Source organism: Salvelinus namaycush, unplaced genomic scaffold, assembly GCF_016432855.1.
Source record: "Salvelinus namaycush isolate Seneca unplaced genomic scaffold, SaNama_1.0 Scaffold1767, whole genome shotgun sequence".
In the NCBI taxonomy this organism is placed as follows: Eukaryota; Metazoa; Chordata; class Actinopteri; order Salmoniformes; family Salmonidae; genus Salvelinus; species Salvelinus namaycush.
Window position 1 is genome coordinate 17,041 of NW_024058527.1, and position 12,656 is coordinate 29,696.

General features: G+C 46.2%; 1 protein-coding gene across 1 annotated transcript; it reads left to right on the forward strand.

Moving 5' to 3' along the window:
- The first annotated feature begins 1,812 nt into the window (after positions 1-1,812).
- LOC120037590 (ORC ubiquitin ligase 1-like) lies at positions 1,813-12,181 on the forward strand. The gene is made up of 6 exons (XM_038983589.1): positions 1,813-1,957; positions 2,433-2,568; positions 3,249-3,340; positions 5,707-5,928; positions 6,456-6,544; positions 9,727-12,181. Exons 1-6 carry the CDS (start codon positions 1,886-1,888, stop codon positions 11,405-11,407), a joined length of 2,292 nt encoding a protein of 763 aa, XP_038839517.1. The 5' UTR covers positions 1,813-1,885; the 3' UTR covers positions 11,408-12,181.
- The last annotated feature ends 475 nt before the right edge of the window (positions 12,182-12,656 follow it).

Below are 12,656 nucleotides of genomic sequence, written 5' to 3' on the forward strand. Positions count from 1 at the left end.
GATGGAGACACACAGAGGTCTAGATATGAGTAATGGCATTGAGAGAAGGACAACGATGGAGACACACAGAGGTCTAGATGTGAGTAATGGCATTGAGAGGGGACAACGATGGAGACACACAGAGGTCTAGATGTGAGTAATGGCATTGAGAGAAGGACAACGATGGAGACACACAGAGGTCTAGATATGAGTAATGGCATTGAGATGGGACAACGATGGAGACACACAGCCATTGCATAGAGATATACTAGACTAACCACTGCATAGAGATATACTAGACTAACCACTGCATAGAGATATACTAGACTAACCACTGCATAGAGATATACTAGACTAACCATTGTATTGTTGATTTGATTTGATCAGAGGTTCTTCCTCTAATGTCTATGGAGGTCCATTGTCTGAACATCTGATCTGAAATGGATCCTTCAGTTCTGTTTATGTATCAAGGTTAACACTGTCTGGTGTTCTGCAATCTGAAAAACATGACGGATATGTTGTTGCAATTGGCATACCGTACAGACCAGGGGTATTGAACTCTGACCCTACGAGGTCCAGAGCCTGCTTCTCTTCTCGTTGATCGTTAATATGACCCACCTGGTGTCCCAGGTCTAAATCAGTCCCTGATTAGAGGGGAATCACCCACCTGGTGTCCCAGGTCTAAATCAGTCCCTGATTAGAGGGGGAATCACCCACCTGGTGTCCCAGGTCTAAATCAGTCCCTGATTAGAGGGGAATCACCCACCTGGTGTCCCAGGTCTAAATCAGTCCCTGATTAGAGGGGAATCACCCACCTGGTGTCCCAGGTCTAAATCAGTCCCTGATTAGGGGGGAATCACCCACCTGGTGTCCCAGGTCTAAATCAGTCCCTGATTAGAGGGGAATCACCCACCTGGTGTCCCAGGTCTAAATTAGTCCCTGATTAGAGGGGAATCACCCACCTGGTGTCCCAGGTCTAAATCAGTCCCTGATTAGAGGGGAATGACCCACCTGGTGTCCCAGGTCTAAATCAGTCCCTGATTAGAGGGGAATCGCCCACCTGGTGTCCCAGGTCTAAATCAGTCCCTGATTAGAGGGGAATCACCCACCTGGTGTCCCAGGTCTAAATCAGTCCCTGATTAGAGGGGAATCACCCACCTGGTGTCCCAGGTCTAAATCAGTCCCTGATTAGGGGGGAATCGCCCACCTGGTGTCCCAGGTCTAAATCAGTCCCTGATTAGAGGGGAATCGCCCACCTGGTGTCCCAGGTCTAAATCAGTCCCTGATTAGAGGGGAATCACCCACCTGGTGTCCCAGGTCTAAATCAGTCCCTGATTAGAGGGGAATCGCCCACCTGGTGTCCCAGGTCTAAATCAGTCCCTGATTAGAGGGGAATCACCCACCTGGTGTCCCAGGTCTAAATCAGTCCCTGATCAGAGGGGAATCACCCATCCAGAGGGGAACAATGTAAAAAAAAAAACGCAGTGGAACTGGTTTCAAGGTCCAGAGTTCAGTTTGAGGGGTATAGACTGCAATTTCTGGGGAGTTGGATTTGAGAGAAGTTTTACCTGATTTTTTGGACTGTAGAGTCGAAATAGATTTTTATTTATTTTTATAATTCTGTTCTTTTGTTAAATATACATTTTAAAAAGTTGAAAATGTTCATGAAAAAACAATATCCCCATGTCTGTCCTGTCTGAGGTTGAAAGGCACAGGTTTGCTTCCAGGTGCTGTCTATGGTCCTGAACTGTGATGTCGTTTGGCTGTCTTTGAAACGCAAAGCAGAGCAGCGATGCATTTTCTACCATTTGGCTTTCCGTAGTCATGTGGTTTTGAAGGCGGTGCTTTTTTGTCGGAGGAGGGTTTTTTTTGTTGTAGTTTCTCGCCGAAACTCTTGAACAAAACAATGGCAAACAACTTTCAAAACGTGACTCTTTCTCTAACTTTACCCATATCATGCCAGATCTGCCTTGGAAAGGTAATTCAGTTTATATTTTGTTGGGTATTCCGTTTTGGAACAACGTGTTTAGCAAATGCAACCATTTACGTAGACAGAAATGCTAGCTAAGCTAGTTAGCTGTTGATTAGCCAACTTCGATAACGTTAGCTTCCTTGCCTAGTAAATATTCGTTTAGCAAGTGATGTACATTTTGAACCTTGTAACGATTAGCTACTCATATTTGCCTGTGAATGGCTAGTTAGCTACACATTTGTTGACTAATTACATCGACCAATTCTTGTTTGCGGCTGCAGATCATGTCATGTGTTGTTAGCTTAGTTAGCTAGCATCTTGGTGCAATTTAGTAGGAAGGCTTTGCAATGACAAATATTAGCTATAGTTGAACTATTCTTGATTCGTCTCTCAATAGCGCAGTGCCTACAATGCACGGATAGTTGTATTGCAATCGATCATTAAAATAACGATTCTTTCTTTTTAACATTGCTATCTGCAGGTCCGCCATCCCGTCATCTGTGCCAATAACCACGTGTTCTGTTCTTGCTGCATGGACATTTGGTTGAAGAAGGCTAGTCAATGTCCTTCATGCCGAGTTCCCATCACCTCAGAGAACCCGTGCAGAGAAATTATAGGTACGAGTAATGGCCTAACAGCTACTACAAAATATGTCAACCGGGTTATCTCTGCATAATATGTCAACCGGGTTATCTCTGCATAATATGTCAACCGGGTTATCTCTGCATAATATGTCAACCGGGTTATCTCTGCATAATATGTCAACCGGGTTATCTCTGCATAATATGTCAACCGGGTTATCTCTGCATAATATGTCAACAGGGTTATCTCTGCATAATATGTCAACAGGGTTATCTCTGCATAATATGTCAACAGGGTTATCTCTGCATAATATGTCAACAGGGTTATCTCTGCATAATATGTCAACAGGGTTATCTCTGCATAATATGTCAACAGGGTTATCTCTGCATAATATGTCAACAGGGTTATCTCTGCATAATATGTCAACAGGGTTATCTCTGCATAATATGTCAACCGGGTTATCTCTGCATAATATGAAACAGAAGAGAAAGCCCCCCCCCCCCCCCCCCCGAGTCTGGTTCCTCTCAAGGTTTCTTCCTTCTAGGGAGGTTTTTCCCTGTTGCTGTATACTCACTGTTTGGGGTCTAGACTGGGCTGGGAACCTGTAAAGCACTTTGTGGCAACTGTTGTTGTTACAGTAGCTAAAGGTGGCAGAGTTCCAATTCTTTGTTCGTGAATTGATTCCCTACGGTGGTCCTTTTTTATGTTCTTTTAGGAGGGACAAATGAGAGCGAGTCCAACGAGAGCTATTCTGTGAAGAAACACCTCCGAAAGACCAGGGGAGAGCTTCTGTTGAGGGAATATGAAGTAAGCTCTGCACGTTTATACTGTCGCCTGTTTATACTGTCGTCTGTTATACTGTCGTCTGTTATACTGTCGTCTGTTATACTGTCGTCTGTTATACTGTCGTCTGTTATACTGCCGTCTGTTATACTGCCGTCTGTTATACTGCCGTCTGTTATACTGCCGTCTGTTTGTACTGTCGTCTGTTTATACTGTCGTCTGTCTGTTTGTACTGTCGTCTGTCTGTTTATACTGTCGTCTGTTTATACTGTCGTCTGGTTATACTGTCGTCTGTTATACTGTCGTCTGTTATACTGTCGTCTGTTTATACTGTCGTCTGTCTGTTTATACTGTCGTCTGTCTGTTTATACTGTCGTCTGTCTGTTTGTACTGTCGTCTGTCTGTTTGTACTGTCGTCTGTTATACTGTCGTCTGTTATACTGTCGTCTGTTTATACTGTCGTCTGTTTATACTGTCGTCTGTTTATACTGTCGCCTGTTATACTGTCGCCTGTTTTGCTGTCACCTGTTATACTGTCGTCTGTCTCCTTTACCTGTTTCCCCTTCTAGCAGTTTGGCGTTCGGAAAGTATTCAGACCCCTTGACTTTTTCCACATTTTGTTACGTTACAGCCTTATTCTAAAATGGTTTAAATTGATGTTTCCCTCATCAAACCCCATAGTGACAAAGCGAAAACAGTTTTTTTGAGAAATGTTTGCAAATTTATCAACAAAAAAATAACCTTATTTACATAAGTTTTCAGACCCTATGAGACTCAACATTGAGCTCATGTTCATCCTGTTTCCATTGATCATCCTTGAGATGTTTCTACAACTTGATCGGAGTCCACCTGTGGTAAATTCAATTGATTGGACATGATTTGGAAAAGCACTCACCTGTCTATATAAGGTCCCACAGTTGACAGTGCATGTCAGAGCAAATACCAAGCCATGAGGTTGAAGGAATTGTCCGTAGTGCTCGGAGACAGGATTGTGTCCAGGGGAAGGGTACATCTGGGGAAGGGTACCGAGCACTGCTCATCACCTGGCCAATACCATCCCTACGGTGAAGCATGGTGGTGGCAGCATCATGCTGTGGGGATGTTTTTCAGCGGCAGGCACTGGGAGACTAGTCAGGATCGAGGGAAAGATGAACGGGACAAAGTACAGAGAGGTCCTTGATGAAAACCTGCTCCAGAGCGTTCAGGACCTCAGACTGGGGCGAAGGTTCACCTTCCAACAGGACAACGACCCTGAGCACACAGCAAAGACAATGCAGGAGTGGCTTCGGGACAAGTCTCTAAATGTCCTTGAGTGGCCCAGCCGGAGCCCGGCTGGGCTCCGGCTGTTGTTTTTTAATACATTTACAAACATTTCTAAAAACTTTGTTTTGTCGTTATGGGATATTGTGATGTCAGTATCGGGTATTGTGATGTCAGTATGGGATATTGTGATGTCATTATGGGGTATTGTGATGTCAGTATGGGGTATTGTGATGTCAGTATGGGGTATTGTGCGTAGATTGATGAGGTAAAATAACTATTTAATCTATTATAGAATAAGGCTGTAACGTAACAAGATGTGGAGAAAGGCAAGGGGCCAAAATACTTTCTGGTAAGCACCTTGTAGCCTACATCAGGGTTTCTCTTTTTGGGGCTGGGGCCCCCTTTTGTGATAAAACATTCATCTGGGGCCCCCTTTTGTGATAGAACATTCATCTGGGGCCCCCTTTTAAACTCAAGTGAGATAAAAATTAGCATACAAGGAGTTTTACTATGACTTTGGCTGTGCATGACCGGACAAACCAAAGCTCGAGCCCTGATTCGTCCGTTAACATTTTAATGGCTCACCTCTTGGCAATGGAGAGAGAATTTTCTAGCTAATTTCCTGCAATTCAACACATTTTGCCATTACACTTATTCCACTTATACTTTGGACAAAATTAATTAAAAAAATAATAATATTTAAACAAATTCTAAATAATTCAGCGGCCCCCAGTTTGAGAACCCCTAGCCTACATCAGAGATCCTCTTGTTACATCACAGAGATCCTCTCGTTACATCACAGAGATCCTCTCGTTACATCACAGAGATCCTCTCGTTACATCACAGAGATCCTCTCGTTACATCACAGAGATCCTCTCGTTACATCACAGAGATCCTCTCGTTACATCACAGAGATCCTCTCGTTACATCAGAGAGATCCTCTCGTTACATCAGAGAGAGATCCTCTCGTTACATCAGAGAGAGATCCTCTCGTTACATCAGAGAGAGATCCTCTCGTTACATCAGAGAGAGATCCTCTCGTTACATCAGAGAGAGATCCTCTGAATCACTATGTGACTTCTATATGTAATTCTATGGTGGGACATCTTGTCTTTTTTATCATTCAGGATGAAATGGAAGGTCTCCTCAAAGAGAACGAAGAGCTGAGGAACAAGAACCGGAGCCTGGAGTCCCAGCTGAAGACGGTACTAGATCCCTGTACTATAGCAGCCAGCCGGAGAGAAGACCGGGACCTGGAGCCCGGTGTTGCGGAAGAGGGGAGCAACAAGCTGAGAGCCGCTACAGATGGCTACAGCCGGATCAAACTGGACGTGGAGAAACTGAAAGAGGTATTAACGAATACGATCCGTCGACGGAGGAAGCTAACCTAACTCGTTACGATGAATCCTTTTTATAGTCCTTTTATGTTCCTTGTACGCGGTGCGCACTGCGCCAAAAACAACAGAAACCATCATTGGGAATGTTTCTTTTGTGTGTCAATTCAATCAACGTAATTGGGGTCGTTAAAAGTGTCAATTAGACACAGGAAGTAACAGTTTTGTCACTGTGGTATCATCAGATCAATGTCACATACACACATACAAAGATGACAATACACAAAGTAACTGACAAATAATGTCTGAAATTTGTGCAGTTCCAGAATGTAATAGAATATATATACACTGCTCTAAAAAATAACGGGAACACTTAAACAACACAATGTAACTCCAAGTCAATCACACTTCTGTGAAATCATTCAGATCTAGGATGTGTTATTTTAGTATTCCCTTTATTTTTATGAGCAGTGTATATGCAGTTCCAGAATGTAATAGAATATATTTATATGAAATAAGGAAGTTGTGTTCCTCTGCTCAAGGCTAACAAGACGTTGCGGTGTCAGACTATTGACCTGGTTCAGGAGAACGTGAGGTTGAAAGCCGAGGTTTCCAGTAGATCTCCTCAGAAGTACGTACTCGTCTTTATGTTATTCTGTTCTGTGTATTATGGAATGTTCTGGAGTGGTTTCAACTGGGATGGTAATGGACGACTGGGTGGAATGTTCTGGAGTGGTTTCAACTGGGATGGTAATGGACGACTGGGTGGAATGTTCTGGAGTGGTTTCAACTGGGGTGGTAATGGACGACTGGGTGGAATGTTCTGGAGTGGTTTCAACTGGGATGGTAATGGACGACTGGGTAGAATGTTCTGGAGTGGTTTCAACTGGGATGGTAATGGACGACTGGGTGGAATGTTCTGGAGTGGTTTCAACTGGGATGGTAATGGATGACTGGGTGGAATGTTCTGGAGTGGTTTCAACTGGGGTGGTAATGGACGACTGGGTAGAATGTTCTGGAGTGGTTTCAACTGGGACGGTAATGGACTACTGGGTGGAATGTTCTGGAGTGGTTTCAACTGGGACGGTAATGGACGACTGGGTGGAATGTTCTGGAGTGGTTTCAACTGGGACGGTAATGGACGACTGGGTGGAATGTTCCTGAGTGGTTTCAACTGGGGTGGTAATGGACGACTGGGTAGAATGTTCTGGAGTGGTTTCAACTGGGATGGTAATGGACGACTGGGTGGAATGTTCTGGAGTGGTTTCAACTGGGATGGTAATGGACGACTGGGTGGAATGTTCTGGAGTGGTTTCAACTGGGATGGTAATGGACGACTGGGTGGAATGTTCTGGAGTGGTTTCAACTGGGGTGGTAATGGACGACTGGGTGGAATGTTCTGGAGTGGTTTCAACTGGGATGGTAATGGACGACTGGGTGGAATGTTCTGGAGTGGTTTCAACTGGGATGGTAATGGACGACTGGGTAGAATGTTCTGGAGTGGTTTCAACTGGGATGGTAATGGACGACTGGGTAGAATGTTCTGGAGTGGTTTCAACTGGGATGGTAATGGACGACTGGGTAGAATGTTCTGGAGTGGTTTCAACTGGGGTGGTAATGGACGACTGGGTGGAATGTTCTGGAGTGGTTTCAACTGGGGTGGTAATGGACGACTGGGTAGAATGTTCTGGAGTGGTTTCAACTGGGGTGGTAATGGACGACTGGGTGGAATGTTCTGGAGGGGTTTCAAGTGGGATGGTAATGGACGACTGGGTGGAATGTTCTGGAGTGGTTTCAACTGGGATGGTAATGGACGACTGGGTAGAATGTTCTGGAGTGGTTTCAACTGGGGTGGTAATGGACGACTGGGTGGAATGTTCTGGAGGGGTTTCAAGTGGGATGGTAATGGACGACTGGGTGGAATGTTCTGGAGTGGTTTCAACTGGGATGGTAATGGACGACTGGGTGGAATGTTCTGGAGTGGTTTCAACTGGGATGGTAATGGACGACTGGGTGGAATGTTCTGGAGTGGTTTCAACTGGGATGGTAATGGACGACTGGGTGGAATGTTCCGGAGTGGTTTCAACTGGGATGGTAATGGACGACTGGGTGGAATGTTCCGGAGTGGTTTCAACTGGGATGGTAATGGACGACTGGGTGGAATGTTCCGGAGTGGTTTCAACTGGGATGGTAATGGACGACTGGGTGGAATGTTCCGGAGTGGTTTCAACTGGGATGGTAATGGACGACTGGGTGGAATGTTCTGGAGTGGTTTCAACTGGGATGGTAATGGACGACTGGGTGGAATGTTCTGGAGTGGTTTCAACTGGGATGGTAATGGACGACTGGGTAGAATGTTCTGGAGTGGTTTCAACTGGGATGGTAATGGACGACTGGGTGGAATGTTCTGGAGTGGTTTCAACTGGGATGGTAATGGACGACTGGGTAGAATGTTCTGGAGTGGTTTCAACTGGGGTGGTAATGGACGACTGGGTGGAATGTTCTGGAGTGGTTTCAACTGGGGTGGTAATGGACGACTGGGTAGAATGTTCTGGAGTGGTTTCAACTGGGGTGGTAATGGACGACTGGGTAGAATGTTCTGGAGTGGTTTCAACTGGGGTGGTAATGGACGACTGGGTGGAATGTTCTGGAGGGGTTTCAAGTGGGATGGTAATGGACGACTGGGTGGAATGTTCTGGAGTGGTTTCAACTGGGATGGTAATGGACGACTGGGTAGAATGTTCTGGAGTGGTTTCAACTGGGGTGGTAATGGACGACTGGGTGGAATGTTCTGGAGGGGTTTCAAGTGGGATGGTAATGGACGACTGGGTGGAATGTTCTGGAGTGGTTTCAACTGGGATGGTAATGGACGACTGGGTGGAATGTTCTGGAGTGGTTTCAACTGGGATGGTAATGGACGACTGGGTGGAATGTTCTGGAGTGGTTTCAACTGGGATGGTAATGGACGACTGGGTGGAATGTTCCGGAGTGGTTTCAACTGGGATGGTAATGGACGACTGGGTGGAATGTTCCGGAGTGGTTTCAACTGGGATGGTAATGGACGACTGGGTGGAATGTTCCGGAGTGGTTTCAACTGGGATGGTAATGGACGACTGGGTGGAATGTTCCGGAGTGGTTTCAACTGGGATGGTAATGGACGACTGGGTGGAATGTTCTGGAGTGGTTTCAACTGGGATGGTAATGGACGACTGGGTGGAATGTTCTGGAGTGGTTTCAACTGGGATGGTAATGGACGACTGGGTAGAATGTTCTGGAGTGGTTTCAACTGGGATGGTAATGGACGACTGGGTGGAATGTTCTGGAGTGGTTTCAACTGGGATGGTAATGGACGACTGGGTGGAATGTTCTGGTAAAAAAAGCGATGACTAATCTACTTATTTTTATTCAGGTTCTCAAAATAAATTGTTTTTTGGTCAAGAGGTTAAAATATTTGAACCGGAATCCATTTTGTATGCGTCTGTCTACGGATACAGGTTCTACGTATTTCTGACTGTTTATCAGTGGTGAGATGAACTAATATCCATCCTGGAATCACATTGATGTGATCAACTATTTGCGCTCCCTGCAATGTGCCTCCCCTTTGGTGTTCTTCATGGTAACATTCTGTACCTCAGGACCTCTTTTGAAAATAAGTGTTTCAACTAATACGTTCCAGCGTTAGTATCTGGGGTCAAATGCACATATAGTTTTGATTTATATGTATTGTTTTTACCCCCCCCCCAAAAAATATATCTTTATATGCTCTCAAATTCAATTCTAACTCTCATCTTTCTGCTGTGAACCACCCCTCAGGTTTGGCCGGTACACGGTAGCAGCGTTGGAAGCTAAGATTCATCAGTACGAAAGAGATGTGGACCACCTGAAGAAAGCTCTGGAACGCAGCGACCAGTACATAGAAGAACTGGAGGCCCGGGGGGGAGCGGAGGGGCTCCCGAGAAACCCCAGAGAGGCACCCCAGGGCCACACCGATGCCCGTCCAGAGAGCACCTCCTCTGGGGAGGGTGAAGCCGGGACCAGGGTCCACTATCAGAGGATCGGTGGCATGACGAGGAGTCTGAGTGACATGGAGAAGGCCTCCATCTGCGCCAGTCTGGAGGGAGAATCCAAGACGCTGTCCGCTCACCACAACTACCTCCTGGCAACCTCTAACGCCATGGAGCTCAACGCCGCCGGCTCCGAGACGTTCCGGGACCACCGGAGAGGTTTCGGCGTGACGCTCGCTGGACACAAAGACTCTATAGAAACCGATAGTATTGACTCCGTCGTTCCCTCTGACCTCCTCCTGTTCTCCACTCCCTCCTCTGCCTTCCGCTCCCTCAGTCTGAAGAGTCCCAGTGTTGGTGAAGACAAGAAGCTTGGTTATAAGGCTGTGACTCATCTAAGGAGACTCAGTTTTGAGGACAGTATAACATCCAGCAGTAGCAGTAGTGCCTCCACTGTAGCAACTAAACGGTCCAGTCTCACTACTCGGTTATCCAACAGTGTGTCTTCCAGTAACGTAGCCAAGTCGGGACTCTCCGTCGCCACCGAGCCGTTCTGGGCTGCAGCCTGGCAGAGCCACAAGGCTTCTGATATAACCTCTGTGACCTCCGTGACATCACCCAATCACAATGGAGAGGAGGAGCAGCAGCTCGACACGTCTTCGGGGTCGGGGCACAGCGAGAGAAACCAAACCGCGGGAGGAGCCACCACGTCCCACAATCTGACAGAGGACGAGACAGACCCCATGTCCAGCGAAGCGTCCATGGACGCTGCCTACCTGGATAAGATCTCTGAGCTGGACTCTATGATGCTGGAGGGGCCAGAGAGCTGCAGCTCGGCGGGGTCTCACCTGTCCTCAGGATCACACCTGTCCCTGGCTTCCTCCCTGACTTCTGCCGACACACCGGACTTGACCCTTGACCTCAGACTGGATGTGACCCTGGTACCTGAGGCGGAGGGCTGCTCTGAACTCTTCCTTGACTCTGAGCAGGAGCGACGTGGACAGACCGAGGCTGAGGGTTTCGACTTGGCATGCAGGATAAAGGGAACCTCTTCCACTCCAGTGACAGTGTCCGAGACTCAGGCAGCTTCTCTAGCGCCCGTATCCACGACGACGGGAACCGGGTCTGGATCCTCCTCTGGGAGAGACGCTGGCAGCGGCGACCACAGTCTTCTAGAGTCTACGGGGCCCGCTAGAGAACAGGGACACCTCTCTGACCCCTCTCAGACTGACGAACTGTCCTTCGACCTGCTGTTTGACCCCTTAACAGAGGCCCAGACAGGAGCGGGAAGGGCGTCGGCCTGGCAGGCCTCAGCCAACCACCACCACCACGAGGACCATGACATCTCTTCTGGCTGCTGCTCAGCAGATAGACCTGGAGGAGACGCTGTGAGAGAGAAGAGCACGGTGACTCCTAGTCAGGCGACCAAACGGAAGTCTCACAGTCCTTTTAACGTCGGCAGTCCTTCCAAACATTCTAAGTTTATGTGATTTGTGACGGAGTTAACATGCCTCCCCCCCCCTGCGCCCACGTCACTGTAGACTAGCCCGGGCGCCAGTCTGTTTCTGATCTCTAGCCAGCTCTTTATGGAACTGTGTGATGCGATGCCCTGGCAGAATCTGGGACCCAGGCTCGCTTCTTTACTGTGTGTCATGTTATTCTCTATATAGTGCACTACTTTAGACCGGAGTCCTATGGGGCCCTGGTCAACAGTAGTTCATTATGTGAGGAATATACGGGTACCATTTGGCATAATGATTGCAGTCTTGTGCTAACTAATGCTAACTGCTTCTTTCAAAACTGTTGCTAATGCTAACTGCTTCATTCAAACTGTTGCTAATGCTAACCGCTTCATTCAAACTGTTGCTAATGCTAACGGCTTCATTCAAACTGTTGCTAATGCTAACCGCTTCTTTCAAACTGTTGCTAATGCTAACCGCTTCATTCAAACTGTTGCTAATGCTAACCGCTTCATTCAAACTGTTGCTAATGCTAACGGCTTCATTCAAACTGTTGCTAATGCTAACGGCTTCATTCAAACTGTTGCTAATGCTAACCGCTTCTTTCAAACTGTTGCTAATGCTAACCGCTTCTTTCAAACTGTTGCTAATGCTAACCGCTTCATTCAAACTGTTGCTAATGCTAACGGCTTCATTCAAACTGTTGCTAATGCTAACGGCTTCATTCAAACTGTTGCTAATGCTAACGGCTTCATTCAAACTGTTGCTAATGCTAACCGCTTCTTTCAAACTGTTGCTAATGCGTATGTGTTGTGTAATGGCATCAAATTATTCCTGAAAATAAAACTGTTATTTTCAGTAACTTTTGTGTGGCATTTGTAGACCAATTATTGCAACAAACAAAACTAAATTTGATGGTGTAATAAAAAAAATACTCACTGTTTTGAGAATGAGTGTCACCAATGTACACTTTATACACTGTTGGAACTATCCATGTTATCTAGCTATACTACCGTTCAAAAGTTTGGGGTCTCTTTGAAATTTCCTTTTTTTTTGTCCATTAATTAAAAGAACATCAAATTGATCAGAAATAGTGTAGACATTGTTAATGTTGTAAATTACTATTGTAGCTGGAAACGTCAGATTTTTTATGGAATATATACATAGGCCCATTATCAGCAACCGTCCCTCCTGTGTTCCAATGGTATGTTGTGTTAGCTAATCTAAGTTGATCAGTTTAAAAGGCTAATTGATCATTAGAAAACCCTTTTGCAATTAT

Coding starts and splice junctions, on each gene's coding strand:
- LOC120037590 (XM_038983589.1), top strand. CDS start 1,886: ATGGCAAACAACTTTCAAAACGTGACTCTTTCTCTAACTTTACCCATA. Junction 2,569..3,248: donor CCCGTGCAGAGAAATTATAG/GTACGAGTAATG, acceptor ATGTTCTTTTAG/GAGGGACAAATGAGAGCGAG. Junction 3,341..5,706: donor TTCTGTTGAGGGAATATGAA/GTAAGCTCTGCA, acceptor TTTATCATTCAG/GATGAAATGGAAGGTCTCCT.